Raw genomic sequence first — 26,901 nt, 5'->3', positions numbered from 1 at the left:
GTTGTTTGTAAATTCTTTTATTAAATAATATTTTTTTTTTTAAATTCTAATAAATTAAAATTAATTAAAAAATTAACAGAATAAAATAGTAATTAGTCCAAATCATTTCGTACTTAAAAAGTATCGAGTTTGCGATTAGTCAAAGATGCGAAAATTATCTATTAATATATTTATTAAATTATTATTAAAAATAAAAACATTTCTTTTTGAAACTATTTATTTAAAAACTATTTTGGTAAAATAAATAAAATTTTTTAATGACTAGATGAATAAATAACAAACTTTCTTGCAACTGTATGCAAATCAAATATAAAAACGAGCTATGACGGTTGCAAGGTGGACGGATTGAATATTTCGCATGACTACAAAGGTGCAGAATCCGTTTGAGGGACAGTCTCGCAACGATTTACGAGAGATCAGAGCATTAGTTCAAGCATCAGAGCTTTTAAGACGCGGGCCTCGTAAGTGACTGTGTTTTTTCCGGGATGAACGTGAGCCTCATCTAGTGGTTGCTCCGCGGCAGCTCTCACATTCCTTCCGTAGGCTAAATAAATTAATAAATATACTCGTTAGAAAAATATAAATCTAGAGAAAGAGAGAGAGAGAGATTATTTGATTAGAAGACATTTACTTACTTTCGCAATGTGTCAAGAACTGCAAGCAATCGTTCAAAACAATATCACGAACCATAATTACTTGTTTGGAGAGATTTTCCAAGAGAGACAGGAAACATCTCTTGGCATAAAACCAGGTCTCCGTTCCAAGTTTTTTATTGTACGGCTCCAAACTCTTGATCACTCGAGATATTCCAAAATCGTAATTTCCCTTAGCACAGTAGAGAGTTCTAAAAATGATAGAAAAAAGATGAAATTTACAGTATTTGACATTAAACTGCAAGGAAAACAAAAGCAAAACAAACTTAGATTAAAATGATTGTTATTTTGTATTAAATCAGATTTTNAATTCATTTTAAGAATTAAATTATTTAAAGTTTATTTAAACGATTGAAAAATAAAGCAAAGTATAGACTTGTATATATACATAGGAAATGGTTGAATGAAGTTAATCGTAAGAAGTAATGATGATAACTCTTGGTTAAATCGATTTTTTAAGATATAAATTCGAGGATTAAATATTTACTTTACGGCTTTAAAAAAATAGAAACCTCAAAATGAAAACGGAAAAATCTTTAAGAAGAAGAAGAAGAAGAAGAGGAGGAAGAATTGAAAGGAAGAGAAGTTTAGTCAATATAAGCTCTGAAAACGAAGTCTATTTCCTGAAAAATATGAAAGTGTTGCTCTGGAGGAAATTCTTTGATTAAAGGAAGTGAATTGAAAGAGAATAAATAAAAAAATAAAATAATAATAGTAATAATTCCTGCATTATTCTTCGCTGAATTGTTTCTATCTTATCTTCATTCAAAAATATTGATAAAACTGAAAAATGTATCCTTCTCTTTAATATATAACTAATTAGGAGCCTTAATTTAGCCTGAAAAACGTCTAAAATGTTTACTTTCCAACCTTTTCTTATTCAGCATCCTTTTTAGTGTATTAGGTAACTCGCCTACTCGACGTTGAGAAACGAATCTGTAAAACTCGTTTTATTTTCTCTAATAAAACATATTTAAACATTTGAATTGAAAATATTCTAAGAAAATACGCATCTGTTTTCATTATTTGTCATTTTTTTAAAAAATAAACGGATATAAATTGCCTTTTCGAAGCGAAAAACGAGATTCTAACCGAGAAAAATTGTCTGTGGAGGATATATATTTTTTTTCCCCCGGTTTTTTTAGCTTAAATTTTAGGACCACGTCTGAAATTTTATTGTAAATCTTCAGTTAAAACATCAAAAAATAACTTTAAAATAATTTTTTTAAGTTATAATAATTCGAGAAAATAAATAAATCAAGTCGAATATAGTATCGACTTCATATTTAAAGTAAGCTTCTAAAATAAAAAAAAAAAAAAAAAATTAAGATTCATAAATCTTAAAATAAACTTCATTAAAAATGTCTTATTCAATTTTATTTTACGACAATAAAATTAAATTATTTTATATTTTTACAATACGTTTTTAAAAAAACACATGTTTAAATTCAAAAATTAATATTTTTCTATAGAATGTGCATCCAATACAGTAGACCCCCCCTATAACGCGGAGATAGGTTCCTTGTTATACGAATTTCGCGTTGTAGGAATCCTTAAATACATGAGCCAATCGCAGCCCGACATGTGTGAAGTTTACGGACTACGGCTGTTTGAAAGGTTTTCTTCCATAAAATTAATTGATTCTAGACTAATTCGATTTAACATTTCTAAAATACGTATAATTTTTTGGGAATAATCCGTATAAACTATGCTATAAACAAAAAATTGTAGGATTACTTACCGAGTGTGCACCGTTCGACGTCGCCATTGCTTAAGCTTGTTTACGTCGCGGAGCAGCGCACCAAACGGCGGCCGCGATTGTTATTTTTCTGCGAAAAATTCGTTGAACTTTGGAGACATCATTAATAGAAATAATTTTTATGGCCGTTGAATAAGAAATGCTTCTTTCACAAGAAATGTATAAAATTACAGTGTTGTATTAGACTTACGGTACCTAATTTACATACTGTACAGACGATGGTAAACTCAACTTACTCGCCTAAACTCTCCGTAGCGTGGCGCTGGACGGCGGAAAGTAGTTCGGCTGCTCGTCCCCGATGACGAGTTGGCGATGACGTTTTACCACGTTTTACGCGTCCCTTTTAGCGTCTTTATACGAATACTGTCGCAATTTTTTCGCCTCGTTATAGGAATCTATGTTATAGAAACCCGCGTTATAGGGGAGTCTACTGTACATAAATTTTCAATGTTAAAATATAATGATAAATATTCAAAAACCCATTGAATAAATCTAATTTATATGAAAGAATCATAATAAATCATTAAAATTTCTGAATAAAATTTTTCTTTTTTTTAAAATCTATAACACATTTTAAGCAATATTTTTTGTTGGGACATTTGCCTGGAGAAGAAATAAGAATTATCTGTACTCTTCTTCTAAAAAAAAATCGATTAATATGGGAAGTAAACAACTGACAGACTCTTCAAATTGCTTTTTTTTCTTATTTTATTTTATATCAGGGTTTGCTTTTTTAGATAAAATTTCCGATATTCTGCAACAAGTGAAGAGGCATTGAATAAATCGAAAATTTCAGCGATAATTAATAGTAAAATTGGGCAAAATTTAAAGATTTTATAGCCTAAAATGGCCTAAAATAAGCGCAACTCGTGGCATGAAATTTGCACACTTTCGTACAAAATTCTTAACAGATTTTCCGAATTTCTATCCAAAATTATATATTAAAAAAAATCCCTAAAAATTTTCACTCTCGAATTCATAAATACAGTAGACCCCCCATAACACGGTAGATAATTCCGTGTTATATGAATTCCATGTTGTACGAGTCACTTAGATTTTACAAATATGTGAGCCGTTCACAGCCCGGCACACGTATTTGTAAAATCTAAGTGACTCGTACAACACGGAATTATCTACCGTGTTATAGGGAGGTGTACTTGTACTATATTAAAAATAAATTGAAAACTTTATATACACGCAAGCGAAAATTATTTAAATGGCCTAAATCACGTAAAAAAATATACGATATCCGCCATTTTGGTTCCATTTAAAAATAATATCTAAAATGTTTTGAGATTAATGTTTTATTTATAAACTTTAAAAAAAAAAAGTATTATATACGTTATTTAAAATGTTAAATTTAAAATTAATTACGTTAAAAATATTTAAAAGATTATTAAACAAATCAAACGTCGGCCATTTTGGTTCCATCTGAAAAAGTTTTAAACGTATTATTCTAATTATATTATTAATTCTTTCACCTTTAAACCGCTACAAAATGGCGAAATTTTTAAAAAATTCTTAATTGCTTTAAATCTATATATTAGTTCTCTCTTTCTCTAAGTAATTAATATCCGTGCGTAATTCGATTACAGTTTAGAAAATTGGATTAATTCTTTCGTTAATATCCGTCTAATTACTGATATTAATTTTGTTTCTGGTCGAAAGCGTAAAAAATCGCAACCATTACGATTATAGAAATCTGGCCAATCAGAATTAATAAAATTAACTTATTTTTCTTCGCATCTCTCGCTTCATCTATCGACTTAAAAATCAATTTAAGATCTCAGACGTCGTCTTCGGCAAACGGATGAAAATCCATATTTATCTTTCTTTCTCCAAATAGAATTGATACCATCGAAAATTGTATCTTCGTCCGATATTTTCTGTCTACACTCGAAGGTCGTCCTTGTCATACGAGATATAAATTACATAAATCTCTGCGTATTGTTTTCTTGGAGTTTTATTTCTAAAGCAATTTTTTCTTTTTATGGGGTTAAATGTTTCAAATTTCCAAATAAAAAAAAAAAGAGGGGACAATACAGTTCGACGGAGGACGGTTACAGTTTCAGTATTTTTTTCATTGTTAGCGTTACGATTTTTATTCTTGTAACCAATTCGAAGTGCCGAGCGATCTTCGTACCCTGAATACTGGGAGTTCGCGCCTCGCTGGGACGGTTGGCCACGTGGAGTTTTCCGGGTTTTCTCCACGTCTGTAATGCCTAAATATGGACAAGTTTCTCTTTAAAAGACCTCCCGGAAGGTATCCCCTAGGCAGATTGTCCAAGTGTTGCAATGCCATAATTTAACAAACAACAAGTAACCACTTCGAAGTCCTTGCAGAAATTTGAGGATGTTTCTTACTCGCAATCATTTTCAACTATTTTTTTCTATCTTTTCTTTCTTACAAGCAATCACTTCGACACATTTTCTTGGAAATTTCGGCTTATATTTTTACTTGTAAGCATAAAGTTCCTTCGTTCTCGTAAACTTCTACCATTAAAACAGGAAATAATACTGTCTTTTGGTGTTAATTAACCTTTATTATTTTACAATCATTTCCAGAGATTTCTTTCTAGTAAGAGTATTGTCACTTTATTATTATAATAATCTGAAGCTTTCTACTTTTGTAATCATTTGAAAAAAATCTTAATTATTGTAGCTATGTCCAGCTGCCTTGTAACATTTTAAACTCTACTTACAAGTCTTCCTTTCTTACAAGTAATTGATTCAAGTTTATCCTTACAATCAGTTGATTTCAGCTTGTGTTTCTTACAATTAACCATTTGAAGCTATTATTTTCTTAAAATAAACATTTCAAACTCTTCTAATTAAACATTTTCATTCTTATGACAGTTTCAAATAACTCTGTTAATAATATTCTGAATGGAATGGATGAATTGTAAAAATCAATACAGTTATCTCCACGGAAGAGCATCCGTTGATAACAAACTTTATATCTTTAGAAATCTTAGACAAAACTTCCTTAGTTATTTTCAATGATTGGAGACCGAATGCCAATACCTTGACTATAAAAATCCATTTTCTGAAAAGAAATGTAAGTGTATTGATGTATAAATTAAAACAAATCAAGCAATATTAATGATGTGTTGTTTGGATACAAATATTAAACAGAATTGTCTTATGTTTTATCAAAAAAAAATGTGGCCAGATTCTTCTTTTGCACTTTTGTTAAGAAATTGGTAAAGATCCAAGAATGTAAATTATTCCAAAACAGATTTGTTTTTGAATATTCTGAATTTTTCATCTTTAACATGGTATAGAATTATAAAAGATTATAAGAGAACAAGCTGGTTGTGTCATACAGAAGTGCTATAAAGTGGATTGAAGATTTAGTCTGTGGCAGAAACTAGAATTCACTTGAAACGTTTTTATGATCGAAGGATTTTGATGTAAAAGATGGTGAGTGGAACATTTTCATTACTGTTCTCATGACTGAATGATATAATATTTAAATTGAAATAATACACTACGTACTTTTCAACTATAACCTACACTTTATTCTAATAAAAAAGAATGGAACAGAAAACTCCTGATGTTTAATTTTTCCATTTTCTCTAAAGTTTCATTACTGTGCTTGCCATCGTTTACATTTATCCATTTTTATTAATAAATTATTTAAAAAATACCAAAATTACATTACTACACCCTTTAAAGATAATTGCTTTTTTAAGAAAATAAACTAGAATGAATAGGATTAGTAATGGTCTGTGACAGGAGTCCACTTTTTCTAGCATATTTTTTATGAGGAGGTCATTTGGCAAAGGCTGGTGGAATCTGCCAGACTATCAGGTAGAACCACGTTGCACTTCCTCCCAACGATCGCGCCATGATTTACAAATCATTTTCCTTTAATTATTTAATTTTCTTTCTAGTGAGATGGAAAATTAGATAGTTAAATTCAAAATATGTGAAGATTATTGTTAATACTGCAACATATTTATACATTAATAATTAAAGCATTAAATCAGATTTGACATTTCACCATACACCATTTAAAAAGAAATGTATAAGAATTTAAATGTCAATGATGTCTATGTAAATTCATAGAAAAAATTACTTAAACATGAATTTCTGTATAGTTTTAAACTTATTTATTAATATTTCATCTCTTAATCACAACTAAATAATATGTGATTAGCATCAATAAAGCCAAAGTTCTAACAGTGACTAAACAGTCAAGATTCAATAGATAAACTTCAAACTGCTATAGAAAATTGATTGGATTTATCTTGATATAAATTTTACAACTGAATGATTCACTAATTTTGATTTTCTGAGTCAAAAATCCTTACATATTGTCATGTCTCTAATATTTGTATGGAATGAAACAGATCCTTCTGCACCTTCAGTCAATGTTCTCGCTTTATGTAATTCATTTGTACACAAATTCAATTATCATAAAAAGTTTTCTTACATCTTACCACTTTAAACTCTCAAAAAATAAAATAAAACTTTATTTAGATAATAAATTTTAAAACAATTAAAAATATATTATGATATGTGTATTTTAATTTCAATTTTTTTAAATACTGATGTAATGTAAATTAAAAGCTATAAGTTCAACATAAATTCTATGAAAATCTTCATTTAATTAAAGCAAACAGCATTGATAATGTTCCTCGAGGCTTTGTATTATATTTAGTAATATAATATGATCCAAAATTTAATAAAATACAAGTTCTTAAAATATCCGAGAAATTTGTTTCCGATATCAAAATACATTCAAACCTCCAACAGAGGCTGCCTCTAGACTTCAGTAGTCATTTTGGGGGTCTCTTCAAAATGCTTACAAAAAGACCTCTGAACGACAGTCATCTCCAAGTGACAGCCACCTCTTTATGTTCTCGTCGACATCTACCGTTGGGAAGATTGACCATATTTAAATATCTTCTGCTTCTTACACCATTGACAGTGACATCAATAGTGTGTGATGAGTCATCACGACAACCAAAACTTAGAACTGATGGTTCATTTCTCTGTTTTGATTAAGAAAATGAAGTTATTTAGAATTTAAAACAGTTTTTTTTTCTCTCGGTGATAGTATTATGTTAACTATATCTTTTGCAAACATTACATTTTACATTCATTCAATCAATCTTTTCTTATACAATAAAGACAAGAATCTCACCTCTTGATTCTACAATTCAAACCAATTTCCAGCCATTTTAATTGTTTAATATATTATCAAGTGCCAGAAAATGTTACTCTGTAAAGTCTCTTGGTCTTCTGATAAAGAGTTTTAACGCACTAATTTGGAATTTGCAACAATTTTAAATAAATATCTTAAGTTTAACAGAATATGCAAATGCTTCAAAAATATGTTAAGAGCTTATATGGAAATAGAATAAATAATACATCGTAACACATTAACAAATGTTTATTCACAATTTTGATGTCTTNAATAAATATCATTGCCTTGATATTTATTAATCAAACAAATTGAAAAAATTTCTAAGAAGTTTTTATTTTGTTGGAAAGTAAGATAGTTTCCTTTGTTATTAAATATATTAATAAAAATAAATAAATAAATAAATAATCAATTTACACGTGACGAATAATTTCAGTTAACGCTTTGACATCTTGCAGGTTACGTTAAGGAGAAAATTAATATTGGAAATGAGTTACTTAAAGATGCTTCCAGCCGTCAGAGTTCTCATTTCAAATTGTCCTCCATGTGAAAAATTGTGTAGAATTTTAAGATTCGTACAGCTGCACGAGACTTTTGTGTTCTAAAATTGATTAAACTATTATGCAAAGAAAATATGATTGCTTACTAATTAACTTATATTAATATAATTAACAATTATGTGACAATATTTTAAGAAATACTGAAATTATTTATTAACCTATTAACTTTTGTAGCTCTTTTATAGTGTGAATCTAATGTAGAAGTTATTCAAGAGTAAAGGCAACTTTAGGATTTTGTCTCGGTTGCAATGAAACATATTTGATTCGGATCACCTAAAATCACGATCTTTCTGTCGCAAAATATGACAGAAAGATCATGTTTCTATTTATTACTGAAATTATGTTTAAACTATTATTCATTCTCTTGAAAATGGTATAACATATGTAAAAATCAAACAAATATTCCTATGCAATTATATTACAAAATGTGGTCTTCCAAATAGTATAGTGTTGCATATGACTGAAAACAGCTAGAAAGACCACCTTGCTGTATGAACACTGTAGTTATTTTAGTGTAATGGCTATTAAAGTAAACTTACTCTTACAAAATACTTTTGCTTTATAAAATTCTTATTAGAAAAAAACAAAGATTTTTACAAATATTAGGAAGGTAACTCCCCTTCTGTCTGTTCTGTGTGCACACTCTTGTTGTAGAATATCATAACATAAACCAAAACAAAGTGATTTACTGTCAGAACATAAATATAATTGACTAATTTTAAACATCAAATACTAAAGAATCATTAGATGATTTTGGGAACATGTTACACTACAGTGCTTCTTACGTTAATCATTTAATGTATGTATATTGTTTTGTATAACTTTCAGCAGTTTTATTTGTGAAAGGTCTATGTGAAACTATCTTTCTATATTTTAAAGTTAACAAATTAACAACAATTAGGAAACAAACCAAAACAAATTCAGATATTTAATTACGAGGTAATAAAATAAAACTATAATACTTGCTGCATCTAAGTGAAAAGCAGCTAAGTAAACAAGACAATGATAGTTTGTTTTATATAAGACAAATTATGTCATAACTCAGCTGCAGAAGCAAAGAACGCATCTAGATGCACCCCCATCTCTCTCAAAAATCGTTATCTGACGTATTTAACCCAAGTGTTCTACATCATCAACTCCAATGTTAAAATAGTATCTTGTACTATAAATTCTTTTGTAGAATTACATATTCTGTTATATTATTCTAAAGATCAAATATTCATAAACATTAATTGTGCTCAAATAAATTACTTTCTTTGGAATGACATTTGAATTGGAATCTTTGGAAACTTTTAAATCGTCCAAAGAAAACTACTTCTAGAAATTGTTTTTAATGTCAACTTTATTCTAAGAAAGTTTTAGAATTTTGTGAAAACAGAATAAAGAATTTGCCAAAAATACTTGAAGATAAAATAAACTATGTTGATCTCTATAATTTGGACAATGGACCTATGGCTCCGGAGGCCAAAAAACCCAAGAAATTTTTCTCATTCTGTCCCTCATCACCCATTTAGCCCACTACAGATCTGGCCAAATGCACTGTGGCCAGGTCCTTAATGAGCCAACCAAAAAAGAGTAAAAAAAAAAAGGGGAACTAATTCAGGCAATCTTTATTAAAAACAAGTTTTCATTACACAATGTATTGAGTTCAGAACATGTAAATTTTCAAATATTTTTCAAATAAAACTATTTGTGGCTAATCTCCAATTATATTTGATGAAGAAGCAATGTTATAAATTTGGGACATATTTAAATACTGTTTAATTTGAATATAAAGATATAGAAATTACAAAAAAAAAAATACTTAAGTGCTAAACATATTTAACATATTTATGTCATTCTCAAGCCAAACAATAAAAATAGCATTCAACTTTAATATCAAATAGAATAGAATTTTAAAGATATTATAATGCTAATGTTTCTGGCATAAGTATTTTATCTTTTCTAAATTTCCATATTTAATTAAAGAGTTTTTAAGTTAAAATATGGAAATAATAAAGAACTTTAAGTTTACTTTATTTAGTAGAAACTATAACTTCATTCAGTAGTCAAAATCTTAAGCATTTCCAAATTTTTTACAGCTCATCTTTATGTGTAATGTACAAAAATGATATAAATTCAATCACTTTCGGATGCAAACTACACATTCCAATAAATATCATTGCCTTAACAATAATATTCTTCATTAAATGCACTTTTTTAAAAAACTAGAAAGTTTTTATTGCATCAAATCTTTACTGAGTTATTGACAGCTGTTTTAGAAAAAAAAATTATGCAATCAAATAACTTCACCTTTTCCTTTACTTTGGCAAATTACAATTAAAATTAAATCTAACGTAAGTTGTGAATACAACACTCAATAGCCATAAACTGAGTTACAATAATACTTCCCAGAAAATGGTGGGATATGTACAGGGTGGACCATACATACATTTGTCCAGGTGTAAGACTTAAATTATTCAAAATGTGTATATGCAATTTGATTTTAATAAAATGCAATTAATTAAGTAACAAATGAACTATAAAACAGTTTTCAAAATGTTTGCCTTCAGACACAATCAAATTCTGCAGGAATACATAAAATTGTTTATATAGTTAATATAGTGTCTTACTGATGATGAAATTTCTTTTGTTGTGTGTCTGATGTGCTTCCGAACAATCTGCAAGGTATGAATTGTAGATATGCCAATTTTATCTTTAATAGTTCTTAGTATTGCAAGTCTACAGAGTTTAAATCTGGGCTACGTGGAGCCTTTTCTGCTATCAATCCGGGACCAAATACAGAGTGTTTTGAAAATTAATGTCTTTTCTTTTCTATTGCATTCATTTTAATTTGGATTTGATAAAGTAGTAGGACCACACCCTTTTTCTTTCCCATGGAATTTCAACAGGTACTAACATCTCACAGGCAAGTGATATAATTTGGTTTACAATGGCATCTCTTATTACATCATCCACTATAGAGAAATAGACAGCTGTCATGTAATTGTTTTAAACAAAAAGATGAAAACTATTGCAAATCCATGCCAAAATGTTGGAAATGTATTCTGAAGAGTGCACAAATTATTCCAACATTTGACAATGGTGTAAAATGTTCAAATAAAAGTGAACAAGACTTTGCAATGGGTGGCGATCTGGCCGCAAGCACAGAAGGTTGTGGAAAGCATTTTGGCCTAGGATCAAGAACTTTTCCACTTCCACTAGTGCCTAGTGACTACTATCTATTTGGTCCAAAGTAAAATGTTTCTCGGAGAAAAGAGATTTTAAACAGATGAGGAACTGATATCCAAGACTCAACTCTCAAAAAACAGACAGAGTACAGTAGACTCCCCCTATAACGCTTAGATACGTTCCACGCTAATCGAATTTTACGTTGTAGGAATGATTAAATACATGAGCCAATCGCAGCCCGATAGGTGGGAACTTTACGGACTAAGGCTGTTTGAAAGGTTTTCTTCTATAAAATTAACCGATTCTAGACTAATTAGACTCAACATTTCCAAAATACGTATAATTTTTTGGGAATAATCTGTATAAACTATGCTATAAACAAAAAATTGTAGGATTACTTACCGAGTGTGTACCGTTCGACTACGCCGTTGCTTAAAGCTGGTTTTCATCGCGGAACAGCACATGAAACGACGGCCGCAATTTCTGATAACGAATTTTTGGCAGAAAAATAACTTGACCTTTGGAGACATCATTAATATAAATAATTTTTATGGCCGTTGAATAAGAAGTGTTTCTTTCACAAGAAATGTATAAAATTAGTGCTGTATTAGACTTACGGTACCTAATTTACATACTGTACAGACGATAATAAACTCAACTTACTAGCCTAAAATCTCCGTAGCGTGTTGCCAGGCGGCAGAAAGCATATATATAATTATAATAAAGTTACAATAAATTAAGTTAATATATAATTATATATACAGTACCTAATTTATATATAATTAATATATAATTATATGTACAGTACCTAATTTATATATAATTTATATATAATACTAAACAGACGATAGCAAACTCAATTTAGCCGCTCCGTAGCGTGGCGCAGTATCGGAGGTAAGTAGTTCGGCTGCTCATCCACTATTGGTCCAGACTCTATCAATCTTGTCACGAAACGACGTTATAGGAGGTACTTTATACGAAAGTTTCTACAATTTTTTCGCTACGTTATAGGAATTGTCGTTATAGGAACGTACGTTATAGGGGGGTCGACTGTATTTTCAACCTCGTGAAGTGCAAGGATAAGTGCATAAATGTTTCATATATAGAAAAATAGGTCTGTACTTGTATTTCATTTTGTATATTCAGTTTGAATAAAATGCATTATCTGAAAAATTTAAAACTTAAAATGATGTTACATTTAAGCACCTTTGTATTTGTTTGAGGTCATCAAGAACTTCTCAAGCACTTCTTGATCATTTGATAGAGAAGTAATCGTCCCCTCTATCAAATGCTCATACACAACTTGTTTCTAAGAAACCATTCAAAAAATACAGTATTTTCTCTCCAAGACACATATATGCCCCATCCCGTAATTCCAATATGTACAATGCAAAACAATCTCAGAAGCAGTTACATACAAACACAAAAATTTCCAACAATAGAAAAAAGATTAAATAAATAAAACATTCCATAACTCATAGCAAAGAACAAAAAACTATCTTCTGTACAGTTTTTCTTTTAGCTATCATATTTCTCTCCATCCAAACATTCTCATCTCAGATCCATCCAGTTTGATTTCCAGACTCAAACTGAACTTTTTCTTGGTTCTCCTAATTACCACTTCCTTAATTGAAGGTGGCAATGAATCTCACTGGGAGGGATCTTAGCCCTCCAGCCCCACCCAGTTTGAGAATGTTCAACACAATTACAATATATTTAAATATTTGTAATTTTCATCCATCATCAGAGATCCTTAACAAATGTTTATAAAATATATAATGAATTCTTCAGAATATAAAATTCTGAAAACTTATTAGATAAAGTTCATTAAGAGAACAAAGTCTTCAGAGCATTTAAAAATCAAAAACTTCTTGAAGACAAAGAAAGTCAGAAAATATAAACATCATACAAAACCCGATTCGTTACTGTAAAGCTACAACAACTACTGATTGATTTTGTCCTAGAGGAAGGTGCCTAATACCTCCTTCTAGAGACAAAATTAATTGGTAATTCAAAATTAAATTTAATATTAATATTGCCAAAATATAGCCTGATATTATATGGTAGTTGGTGTAGCTTTATTGAAAGTGGAAAAAAAGTAAATATTAAAGTTTTGCAAATAAGTAAAGTGAAACAAGGACAATTTCTTTAATCACATCATACTTTCAGACAACTGTATTCATTCTGATTAATTATTTATTTCTTTTAAGTCTTTCATAAGATATTTACTAAGTATAAACATTCCAAGGTATGATGTTTTGATCATATCAAGCTTTTTTGAAAAATATTTACTATATCCCAAAGCAGTCGGCCTCTACCATCTGGCAGTCGGACAAAAGATATTAGTCAAATGAGGGTTCTTCAATGAGGGTTCTCACCCATCTTTGGAAATAAACTAGATAGAAATCTTCGAAAGAAGAAAATTTTTAAAGAAATAAAGAAACATTTTTTTCCTTACCAAAGAGTGATAAAAAGTGCTTCTAACATAAACTCTTATTGATAAATCATCAATGAAGATGTAAAAACATTTTGAAATAGTATTTAGAATTTGTCGGGAATAACATGGGACAGGTAAATGGGTTTTTTCAAAGATTTGTTTGTCAAAATTTGATTTTGCAATACTGTATTTGAACGTCAAACTTCCCAATGAGCAACATGCACAAATCTCACATTAGCACCTATTTACAGAAAGAGTGCCGCCATTTTGTATTTTATTTTGACTCGGTTCTCGGTCCCGAGTACCTATAAGTCTGTTTTTTTTTATGTGCACATGATTTGGGCACAGAGTATTTGGTGTCCAAATCATGTGCACATAAAATTGCAATTCCTGACATGTACTCCTTCATACCTCTAAGGAGTCCAGCCATTACAGCACCACAATTTTATAAACAAGACAGTCTTGTCAAAAATACAGTTTTAACTGTACAGTATAATATCAAAATAGCAAAAAACAACAAATATAGTATTTAAATGTCGAATCATACATAGTTAAAACAGAGAGTTACTTCAATCAAAGAAGAGAAACTATAAAATAGGATCTACCATATTTAATTGTATTAAAATATTAACTTTGATATTAAATACTTTCCAAAATATGCCAAATAGGAAGACTTCTATATATTTTGTAGTAGTTAAAAATTGGGTATTGAAAGCTATTGAAAATTATTGAAAGTTAAAACTAATATGGAATTAATTAAGTTACATTCAGAAATTCGAAAGCAAACTAATCAAATTTTTAAAAATGTAATATAAATTTTGAAATAAATAAATATCTTACCCAATAACTAAATTTACAATACTCAAATGAAATATTTTTTTATCAGGATCTTCATAAGCTAATTGTTCTTCTTCTTTTTCAATTTTTCTCATTAATTCTTCTGCCTATTTGATAAATACAAAATTTTATACCTATGAAACTTTTGAAGATGTGAAAAGTTTAAAAGTAAAAATAATCCTCATTTAAATATCTACATAAAGGAAAAAAAAGTCAGCCAAAAATAAAAGTTCTAAAATATTTAGAGCCTGAATATATTAATCAAGATTAAATGCTTTTCAAGATAGTTTGTCTCATCATTGGATCATGATAGTTCTAATTTGAACAAAGAATAGTTTTCAAATATTCTGCCAATGTTACTGAAATATTCAAAATATATTACATCACCCAAATCACCAAAATATATCACACAGTTCCAAGCCTTGCTTTTGTTTACAGGAGTTGAAAAAACATCCTGGATCAAAGGAAAGAAGTAATGGATAGAAGGCGTTGTCAAGCGCTGGGCTAAGTGGGTACCCATTGAAACCCGGTACATTTCTTTTTTTTTTTTCTTTTTTTTTTTGTGGATAATCACTGTGATTGGTGATTACATAATTCTGACTTTGGATGACTGCATTTCCATTGTTTATGGCAAAAAACATCTATAAAAAGAGAAGCATGAAAGAGGAAGGAGAGTTGGTGTCTGCGAAAGCCTAAGTGGGAGATATAGAGTAAGCTAGAAATGGAAATGGAGGTCAACAAGTTTAAAAAGTCTAGAATGGCAGGTACCCAAATGAGTCTGCAGGAATGATTAAACAGCTAACCATCAGTGTTGGAAATAGGAAGATATTTTACCCAGAATACCTGCCAGAGGTTTCTCTTTAGTAAACTTTGTAACCTACAGAGCTGACATCATCACTCCTCCTCATACTTAATGTAATTTCAATGCTTGCTAAGAACCTCAGTTTAGTATGGTGTGATTTTGTGCATCTCTGTGAATAATATATCAGTTTTATATATAAATAATTTTTTTCTTTTATCAGTCAAAGAATAGATATAAAATATTTAGACTTCTAAATATTTTATATCTTTAAATAAACATTCTTTGGAATATTTGCAGTGCTACTGTTTAGCAGAATTATTCCAAAGGAAACCAAAAACATGCATTGTGGGAGAACTGAATGTTAGCCTTCACTGAAAGGAACATTGTAAACTTCACCATAACTTTTGTGTTTTAGTCATCTTGAATTTTCACTAAATCATATGAATTAACCGACTGTAATGTAAAATAAAGATATAATATTAACAGTAGTAATGTTACAATATAATGTTGATAGTTCTAATTTGTTTGAATTAGAATTATTGTGATCTGCTGATGTGACAAAATGTCTTGAAAAACATTTAATTTTGATTAAAGTATTCAGACTCCTAAATATTTTGGCACTTTTTTAACTAATTGTTTCAATGGGGTTGTATATATCTGAGGATAGAGAAAAAATTTATACTCATATGATTATTTAATTTAGTTTTTATTTATTGCATTCTTTCAATTCAAGATGATAAATATTATCTCAATTCATAAATAAATGAAAGAAAAAAGAAATTACCTCTTCATTCTGACTTGTCATAATGTACGACACACAAAGGTTTGCAAGAACAATTGCACTTACATTTAATATCTACGTTATAAATAATAATAATTTATTACATTCACATTATTAAAAGCATCAAAAAATATAAAAGAGTTCATTAAATCTTACATTATCATAATGTTTTTTAACAATTGGCTCGTAAAATCCGGTAGCTTCTTTGAATTTATTTTCTTGCATAAAGAGAACATGGGCAACATTAAGTTTCCAAATATCATGCTCATTGCAAAATTCAACCGATTTACGAAACACTTTCTCTACCTGCTGATAATTTTCCATTTCCCAATAAATTTTCGCTTGGGCCATAAGAACTGGAATGTATCTTAAAAATTCAAAAATAATCATTCAATTAATTTTTCAAATATTACAAAATTTTAAGCAATTTATTAAAATATATAATAATAGCTAAATGACTAAAATAAATAGGCACTTATGCTGAGGAATCTGGATTTCAGTACAAATTGGATTCTCAGAAATTTTCAGATACAGTAATACTCCGAACTTACGTGATAGGTGGGACCGAGCGATAACCGCGTAAGTCGAATTCACGTAAGTTGGGGTATAATTTTGCAATTTGTGTAAAATCCAAGTTGGATGTATGTAAGCTAATAAATGTTCTCGTTAATCTTATTGTCTTTTGATTAGTTCACGGTTACGAGAAATCACCACATAGAGTCTCTCGAGTCTCCATAGATATAACAAACACAAAAATAAATAACACAAAATAAATTGTAGCTATGTGTCGATTCCGCGCGACACGTCTGAACATGTAAGCTGAACAATAGTGTGGCGGGAGTGAGTAAACAAGAATTTCGTGGTGTTCAAACAAAAGACGAATCAACGAGATTTGAAAATCGCGTAACTCCAGGTTTGTGTAAGTCGGGGTAGCATAAGTCGAGGTATTAATGTATGCCACATCATCTGTGACTGTGCCCACAACAGACATTTATGTGATGAGAGATGGTCTTCCATCGTGCCAGCTTAGTCAGTTAATAAATAAAGACTTTCTTCTTGCCAAAAATAGAACAGCCAAATAATAATAATGATAATAATAATATATTCATACACAGTCTTAAATTTTTATCAGTCGTGTTTTTTTCCATTTATGGGATGTTAAAGAATCTGTCCAATGTTGATTTCTTTTTCCTCTTCAGGATTTTTTGGAAGTAATTAATAGCATTGTCATTGTAGAGATTCAAAAACCTATTATCGTGAACCTTGTTTAAATGCCATTCTAAGACTGTTATTCTGACATCTTTCCACTTCTTCAAAAGATCTTTAATAGCAGATGTCTACATTGTTCTTCTTTCATCTTTTTTTTCAGAAAAAAAAACACATCTTGCTGAGATTCTTGGTTCTTCATTCAAGAGTTCTTGTAGTTCATCTGTCATCAAATCAGTTTCAGGTTTCATTATGAACTCTTCAATGTCATCTTCATTCACCTCCAATTTGAGATCTCTAGCAGTTGTCACAATTTCATCCATAATTTCAGGGACATCATCTCCATCTCCCTGAATGCAGGAGGAATACAGCTTTCACCAAGTAGAATTCAACTGTCATTGAATAAGTTCTGACCAAGTCTTTTGAATGAGTCTGATAGCTTTGAGAATATCAAATTTTTCTTTCCAAAACATTTTTAATGTCATCATTGAAGAGAACTGGCATGCTTCAAAACACCTTAAATTATATTTCCTCATGTGACAAATGTGGAGTTTATTTCTTCAGTTCTCCAAAAATTTCTCTAGCTTTCTCTTGAATGATAGTCATACTAGTTACATCTATTTTCATTTCCCTTTCTTTTATCTAAATTAAAAACAATCTCTCCATTTTATCATGGATGGCACATCTTTGTTTCTCAGATGTAATTTTCATTACGCCTTTAGCTACTTGAGCTTCTTGATTATATTTTGCTTAACTAAGATTGTGCCTACTGTAGACCTGTTGAAGCNCGATGACGTTTTACGTATTATAGGAGTTATTTTTACCGTTGTTTACGGATTTGTTTACAATTTTTATAGGAATCATAACTATAGGAAACGGTTTTATAGGGGGATCTACTGTATTAATGTAAGTTGTTATAAAACACCTTTCAAGAGCTTCATCATAATCGTTTACAGCTTTTTTCACACCATCATCATTATGATTTTGTCTTGCTTCCTGGACTTGCTTTGTCAATTTTCTTAACATTTCAGTATGGTGAGCAGCCATTTCATCAAATTTACGATAAGCTTCTTCTGGTGATGTTTGTTGAGTAATTAAAGCATCTAAAAAGTCAAACAGATACTGGAAAAAAATTATATATTAATTTTTAACAAAACTGTAAATTTACAATATTAATTGTCTTAACAATATATATATTTAAATTTTTGAAATCAATTAATAATTCATTTCAAAATCTTATACAGATAAAACATAATTCTACATTGTAAAACATAAAATGGTAATGGTCAAAATTATTTTTAAGTTTTTTATTTGTAAAATGTTCAATACAAAATTGCTCTAATAACAGACTTTTGCAATGACCACTTCATATTAATTGGAAACTCCACCACTATCATTTTATATTCTACAATATGTAAATTTAAAAAAAAAACCAGTTCTGACAAAAACAATCAATGACAATTGGTATAATATTCAGGCTTCCATTATAATCAATAATAAAAACAGCATGGTAGTTTATTACAGTGGCCTGGATTTTTTATTTTTATTTTACTCTTTCTGCCACATGAACACTAAAAGGACCTGTTTCTCAAGTATGTTCTGGGTTTGGCCAGGCTTGCAGTGAGATGGCTGAGTGGCAAGAGATAGCGCTCGACATATTTGAACTACCTCGAAAATTCCTGGATTTATTTGACCTGTCCGGATTTGTTCCTGCGTTCCCTGGAGTGGTATGCTGTTATCTCTTAACAACTTGCCCATATGGCCGTCATATGTTTTCTTGTTAAAGTGAAGTGGCCATCACAACAGTTCACCACCAGTATAATTTTTTATTGAACTTTTCACTGGTTTAAAATTTAAACATAATTTCATTTTAATTTGCTTTTCAAGCAGATCACTTATTAATTTATATTATTTTTTTGTTATAGAAACATAAAACACTTGTACTAAAATAAATAAATAAATATTGACGTTTTTGGGCTATTTTAAAANATTATAATCAATAATAAAAACAGCATGGTAGTTTATTACAGTGGCCTGGATTTTTTATTTTTATTTTACTCTTTCTGCCACATGAACACTAAAAGGACCTGTTTCTCAAGTATGTTCTGGGTTTGGCCAGGCTTGCAGTGAGATGGCTGAGTGGCAAGAGATAGCGCTCGACATATTTGAACTACCTCGAAAATTCCTGGATTTATTTGACCTGTCCGGATTTGTTCCTGCGTTCCCTGGAGTGGTATGCTGTTATCTCTTAACAACTTGCCCATATGGCCGTCATATGGTTTCTTGTTAAAGTGAAGTGGCCATCACAACAGTTCACCACCAGTATAATTTTTTATTGAACTTTTCACTGGTTTAAAATTTAAACATAATTTCATTTTAATTTGCTTTTCAAGCAGATCACTTATTAATTTATATTATTTTTTTGTTATAGAAACATAAAACACTTGTACTAAAATAAATAAATAAATATTGACGTTTTTGGGCTATTTTAAAAATAATAAATTAATTAATTTATTATATACTCATAATTTGAGGCTTACATAAGTAGTAGACTGTAACTTATGAGGTTTGTCTAAGTACATTCTATGAAGTTCACTTAACAATATATTTCTTGGAATCATTAAGTGGCACAGACCTGTATATCAGAATTACAATCATTTCTTATACACATATAAGAAATTCTGATACTTGTACATCTTTCATATACAAGATTAAGAAATTAGTGAACATAATTTACTTATGATATTATTAAATTTAATTTGATATTCATTATATTCATTAATTTATATTCATTAAAATTCAATTAAAGCCAAATAACTGCCAGATTACATTACGCTATATTAATGCTACTAATTACTAATTAAATGCCAAGTAATTTGGCCTAGAAATAGGCATTAGATGCTATCTATTGATAAATTTAATAATTATAATTTCTTTAAAAAAAATTTCAACGAGCAATAAAAATGTTCACATCTTGATGAAAAAGTTCCACAACTGATAAAATCATTTCTCACAACAGACCTTTCTCTGTAGGCTACTGCTGAAGCCCAGAGTCTTATCTTCTTCCTGTAGCCGATCTCTGTCGAAACTGTCCCAATCACTTTACATAATTATTAACAAATTTTTAAAACTTGTAAAAACAGGACATTGTCAGATTTTCATTTCTTAGTGTTTTAATAATTCATTCAGAAGGTTCTGGAAGAAAAGAATTGACCTGAAGCAGAATCAAACCTGTAATTCTGCTTGCCATGTGGACATATTATTGTCATTAACTAGTATGGTTATTTAATAAAAAGTAAAATACAATGGCAAAATAGCAAGCAAAATTGGACTCGTATTCAGATGTATTTTACTTTTTATTAAATTGTAATTCTGCCAGCCCTTTTCTACAAAGAAATATTATATTTTTAATTGTGTTGGGATTGTCACCTTTGGACATTTTAAACTGTTTTGCATATTTGTGCAGAGGCATAGCCTCTAAAGAAAGGTTGTCTCTGCAATAGAAATAGTTGTTCTGGTGATTGGACATGGCAAGCAAAATTGGACTCGTATTCAGATGTATTGTAATTCTGCCAGCCCTTTTCTACAAAGAAATAGTATGGTTATATCTATATTCATAGTTCTGGAAGCAAAGATCAGATAGTAGTCCAAGTAGCATAACTGGCAATGCATCCATATGGCAAGCAGCAGTTGTGGATTCAAGTCCCAGTTTGAGCCAAATCTTTTCTTCCAGAACCTCTGAAATTAATTATTAAAATATTGATATAATTATAATTATTATTAAATTTAATTTGATATTCATTATATTCATTAATTTATATTCATTAAAATTCAATTAAAGCCAAATAACTGCCAGATTACATTACGCTATATTAATGCTACTAATTACTAATTAAATGCCAAGTAATTTGGCCTAGAAATAGGCATTAGATGCTATCTATTGATAAATTTAATAATTATAATTTCTTTAAAAAAAATTTCAACGAGCAATAAAAATGTTCACATCTTGATGAAAAAGTTCCACAACTGATAAAATCATTTCTCACAACAGACCTTTCTCTGTAGGCTACTGCTGAAGCCCAGAGTCTTATCTTCTTCCTGTAGCCGATCTCTGTCGAAACTGTCCCAATCACTTTACATAATTATTAACAAATTTTTAAAACTTGTAAAAACAGGACATTGTCAGATTTTCATTTCTTAGTGTTTTAATAATTCATTCAGAAGGTTCTGGAAGAAAAGAATTGACCTGAAGCAGAATCAAACCTGTAATTCTGCTTGCCATGTGGACATATTATTGTCATTAACTAGTATGGTTATTTAATAAAAAGTAAAATACAATGGCAAAATAGCAAGCAAAATTGGACTCGTATTCAGATGTATTTTACTTTTTATTAAATTGTAATTCTGCCAGCCCTTTTCTACAAAGAAATATTATATTTTTAATTGTGTTGGGATTGTCACCTTTGGACATTTTAAACTGTTTTGCATATTTGTGCAGAGGCATAGCCTCTAAAGAAAGGTTGTCTCTGCAATAGAAATAGTTGTTCTGGTGATTGGACATGGCAAGCAAAATTGGACTCGTATTCAGATGTATTGTAATTCTGCCAGCCCTTTTCTACAAAGAAATAGTATGGTTATATCTATATTCATAGTTCTGGAAGCAAAGATCAGATAGTAGTCCAAGTAGCATAACTGGCAATGCATCCATATGGCAAGCAGCAGTTGTGGATTCAAGTCCCAGTTTGAGCCAAATCTTTTCTTCCAGAACCTCTGAAATTAATTATTAAAATATTGATTTAATTATAATTATTAAATTTATCAAAAGACAGCACTTAATGCCTACCTCTAAGCCAAATTACCTGACATCCCCTTAAGCCCATAACCTGAGATATCTCGGGCAAGTTACATAGCATTACGAAAAACACGGGTGTTTGGGCCCCCCCAATTTTTTTTTTTTTGGAATTTTTGGAATGTTTTTTAGATCCCCAAATTTTTTCAAAATTTTTTGCCTGCGCAAAAAAATTTTATCGTGATTTTAAAAAACCTTTAATGACATGCGCTTCACGCTTTATTGCTTTTTAATTGTTTTTTAATGAGAGTTTGATATCAAATTTCATTCATCATTCTAAAGTTGTAGTGCACCGATTTTCCTTCGGTAAAGTTATTTAAAGCTAGTTTCTAATGTCAAAAACGACCTCCGATAGTTTTTTAATTTTTTAAATTAATAGATTTTATTATATATAAGTTTAATTAAGCCAGGGGGATCGGAAATCGCAATTAAAATTTTAATTTTTTAAAAATATTTAAAAATATACGGCCAACTAGTAGTCACCCTACTATAAACACATCGCCTCCTGAGACTTCTATGAGAATGTCCCGGAAAATCTGACTCCAGCTGTTCTCAAGGTCATCCAGCTGTGTAAACAATGACTCATCTGTGTTATATTTCACAGAAAGACAAGGCAAAGGAAAATAAAATTTGAAGCTTTTTCTTGAAAATAAACGCATTTCTTTCGTTTTTTTCAGTTTTAAGTATTTTTTACATTTAATTAAATTAATAATTATATAATATCAAAAATGTCAATGTCCTTAAGGGGTTAATTAGTAATTAGTAGCATTAATATAACCCAATGTAATCCATCAATCATTTGGCTTTAAAGAAAGGTAGAAAGAAACTTTAATCTAAAATCAGGTTTTTAGATGTTTATATTAAAATTAAATATTTTAGCATCTGTTAAAATTTGGCATAAATTAATTTAAAAAGNTTTTTTTTTGAATTTTTGGAATGTTTTTTAGATCCCCAAATTTTTTCAAAATTTTTTGCCTGCGCAAAAAAATTTTATCGTGATTTTAAAAAACCTTTAATGACATGCGCTTCACGCTTTATTGCTTTTTAATTGTTTTTTAATGAGAGTTTGATATCAAATTTCATTCATCATTCTAAAGTTGTAGTGCACCGATTTTCCTTCGGTAAAGTTATTTAAAGCTAGTTTCTAATGTCAAAAACGACCTCCGATAGTTTTTTAATTTTTTAAATTAATAGATTTTATTATATATAAGTTTAATTAAGCCAGGGGGGTCGGAAATCGCAATTAAAATTTTAATTTTTTAAAAATATTTAAAAATATACGGCCAACTAGTAGTCACCCTACTATAAACACATCGCCTCCTGAGACTTCTATGAGAATGTCCCGGAAAATCTGACTCCAGCTGTTCTCAAGGTCATCCAGCTGTGTAAACAATGACTCATCTGTGTTATATTTCACAGAAAGACAAGGCAAAGGAAAATAAAATTTGAAGCTTTTTCTTGAAAATAAACGCATTTCTTTCGTTTTTTTCAGTTTTAAGTATTTTTTACATTTAATTAAATTAATAATTATATAATATCAAAAATGTCAATGTCCTTAAGGGGTTAATTAGTAATTAGTAGCATTAATATAACCCAATGTAATCCATCAATCATTTGGCTTTAAAGAAAGGTAGAAAGAAACTTTAATCTAAAATCAGGTTTTTAGATGTTTATATTAAAATTAAATATTTTAGCATCTGTTAAAATTTGGCATAAATTAATTTAAAAAGAAGCTTTAAATATACTTACTGGAGACAAATATTTATAAGTCAAATGAGCATTCTCAGCCAGAACATCTGCAGCCAAATCATAATACTGAAAAGCAAATAATAACAATAAAATGATATGCAGCATAAAAATATATTTTATGCACTTTATAAAAAACAATTACTTCATATTTGCAATACAATAACAATAAATTTCCAAATGTTTCAGGTGGAAATGGATTTTGTTGAATTAAAAATTGTAACTTTTCAAATCCTTCGGTTGGTTGAGTTTCCATATTCATCAAAGCTTGATTATGCAGTGTAACCGCATCTAATTCCTCTTCTGACCTCGGTGGCATGTCTGTCAATGCTTCTCGAGCAGCATCATCTATTAAAAATAGAACAATTTTGTAATTAAACAATAATTAGAATAAAAAAATTATAAAACAATTTTTCTGGTTTGTTATGTATTATAAAATTATGGGACTGTCCATATATCACATTATATTACAAGGGAGTGGATAAGAAGTAATCATTATAATGTATTACAAGGGGGTGAATAGTGTTTACAAAAATGTTATTTAATGCTAGGATCTCAACTTTTGGGTAACAGAACAATTATTTAGTTAGTTTTGCAACATTAACTATACTGTTTACGTCCCTGTTTTGTATGTTATGCATGTAATTAATAAAATAATGTAAGATTTGATAGCCTGAGCAATGTATCATTCTTTGATACAATTAAGGGAGCTGATTGAGGATACGTATTAGCAATTTGACAAATGGATATGTATGATGGAAGAGTGGTAATTGAAAAGTATAAAAATATTGTTACATAATCTATGGATGATCCCTATATTAATTTACAAAGTTTTAAAATAATATGTTTATTAGATTAAAGTTTATTTCATTTGGCTAATAAATAATTACAATAATTATATTTTTATTTCAGTCACTCTAAGGATGTGACTATGCAGATGCGAGTGAGCAATTTTCCAAGCAAGTGAGAATATGTGACAAAAAGAGATGATGGCATTTCATGCTCTCTGTTTCTCACTCTCATCTGTGTAGTTGTAATAAATGAGAGTTAGAAACAGAGAGCGTGAAATGTCATCACCTCTTCTTGCTACATATTCTTACTTGCTCACAACTGCATAGTCGCACCCTAAGTCTGAATATAATTTAAGATAGGATTATATGAACAAGATAACTGATCAATGTTTATTTGTTTATCAGCAATCATTAGAAAAAAAATAAACTGATTTAAAAATTTGTAGTGTTTGCTTTCTTTTGAGTAAACATGAAAAGATATTAATATCCATATTCAGTTTGAGAGTTGGAGTTAAAAGTTAACCAAAAAGCATTCACATACTAAAAGTGTGAGGGGCTCAGCTGTGGATAGAGTGGTAAGACTCTAGTATCACTTAATCAGCATCTATTCTTTAGAATAGCCCTCTGTTTGTCTGAAAGGATGGTTTTCTATTGAAGAAAGTCGAGTGCAGAGGGACTTACAGATTGAAGATTATTTTAAAGCGGAATTAGAGGATTTCGTAATCACTCATTCCCTCGTCAGGATTCCCGACACCAGTTAATCAAATTTAGATACACGGATTAATACGCGTTTCATTTGTGGAGAGAATATGTTTGATTCAGACACTTGAGACATTCCTTTAACAATAATAATAGCTAAATTTAATAAGACAAAAGAATAAAACTATACACAATGGAATAATTAATATAAAAGTTTCGAGAGAGAGAGCTCACAATTTTCTATTATGATCATACTACCTCTGTAGGTTTCCTCTTCTTCTTTATCTTTAGTTTCTTTATACTTTAATTCATGCAGTTCTTATACTTCAGTTCGTGGTAAGGTCTTGAGTGGCACATAATAAAAATTTTCCTATCTTACTAACTTGAACTCATTATTAAAATCTGCAGGATATGACTATGGGGGTTGGCCATCGGGATGCGGTATTGAATACGTTTGTCTTCTATGAGATTCCTCGGCGTACTCCTAACTAAGGGTGTTGGCCTTAGGGAGCCAATATGGAATACGTTTGTCTTCTATGAGATCTTCTGGAGTACTCCCCGAATCGTGCAAAATCATTTCTATTTCTCATGATTTTCATCCAATCAACATTTTGGATTCTCTCACATGAACAGAGGAAAAGGGGATTTATCGAGGGGTCGACAGTTCCCAGGGTGCTGAGATTGTTAGTAGATAAGGGTAAAACAAAAGGATGTTTCAACTTCCGTTAAAGGAAGTGACTTTTTATCAATTTCCCACAATTTCCCACTTTTTATCAATTTCCTTTTTAGAAAAATGATATTTTCTCACCAAAATTAAAGAATATTTTCCACTAAAAATTTAACTTTATAATTAAATTATTAATTAGTCACAGGGTCTATTCAGAGCTCACAAAAGTAAAGTGAATGGTAATTGGCTAACTTCTAATTCTAACTCTTGCCTTGGTTGTGAATATGGCCATTAGATAGTCAATTATAATAATTATTTTATAAATAAGACTCAATATGGACTATAAGTATAAATACAAAAATAATTAATATCTTTAAAAATTCCATATATGAGAATTAACCAATGTAAAAACTTTCTTGTACAAACATTTTGTAAAAATTTATACTTACAGTAATGAAGCTAATAAAGATATTACATCTTTATTAGCTCTATTTTCATTCATTTAATAGAAATAAAAAAGAATCCTCATTTTCTATCTATAATATGTTTAAATTCAATTTAAGATGCAAACCTTTTATAAATGTATTTTAAACCAAAAACAGTTGTTTAGACAATGTGAGGCCCCAGAAAGGTCTGAATCATCACAAAATTCCCAAAAATTCAGTTGACTAGGAGGAAAAAACTTATTTGTTTAAAAAGGCAAGAAAAATTGTTTGTAGTCAGATACCCTTTTGTTTATATTAGAAGGCGATGCAGAGTCGTAAATTTTAGTTGGAATGTAGTCTATGATT

At 29.7% G+C, this 26,901-nt stretch overlaps 1 protein-coding gene across 1 annotated transcript in view; it reads right to left on the bottom strand.

Moving 5' to 3' along the window:
* Window positions 1-212: 212 nt before the first annotated feature.
* Window positions 213-26,901, bottom strand: part of LOC111632087 (tetratricopeptide repeat protein 30A-like) — a 47,335-nt gene continuing 20,646 nt past the window's right edge. The window contains exons 8-15 of the mRNA XM_023376448.1: window positions 24,099-24,301; window positions 23,957-24,022; window positions 18,284-18,480; window positions 16,309-16,519; window positions 16,156-16,227; window positions 14,573-14,676; window positions 636-844; window positions 213-544 (exon numbers count right to left, since the gene is read on the bottom strand). Of these exons, the coding sequence (XP_023232216.1) occupies window positions 417-544; window positions 636-844; window positions 14,573-14,676; window positions 16,156-16,227; window positions 16,309-16,519; window positions 18,284-18,480; window positions 23,957-24,022; window positions 24,099-24,301 (1,190 nt within the window). The 3' untranslated portion in view covers window positions 213-416. The remainder of the gene's footprint in view (window positions 545-635; window positions 845-14,572; window positions 14,677-16,155; window positions 16,228-16,308; window positions 16,520-18,283; window positions 18,481-23,956; window positions 24,023-24,098; window positions 24,302-26,901) is intronic.

This window comes from Centruroides sculpturatus, unplaced genomic scaffold, assembly GCF_000671375.1.
Source record: "Centruroides sculpturatus isolate CEXI.00-Female unplaced genomic scaffold, Cexi_2.0 scaffold806, whole genome shotgun sequence".
NCBI classification, from domain to species: Eukaryota; Metazoa; Arthropoda; class Arachnida; order Scorpiones; family Buthidae; genus Centruroides; species Centruroides sculpturatus.
The sequence above is the reverse complement of the archived record's forward strand: the minus strand, read 5'-3'. Positions and strand labels throughout refer to the sequence as shown.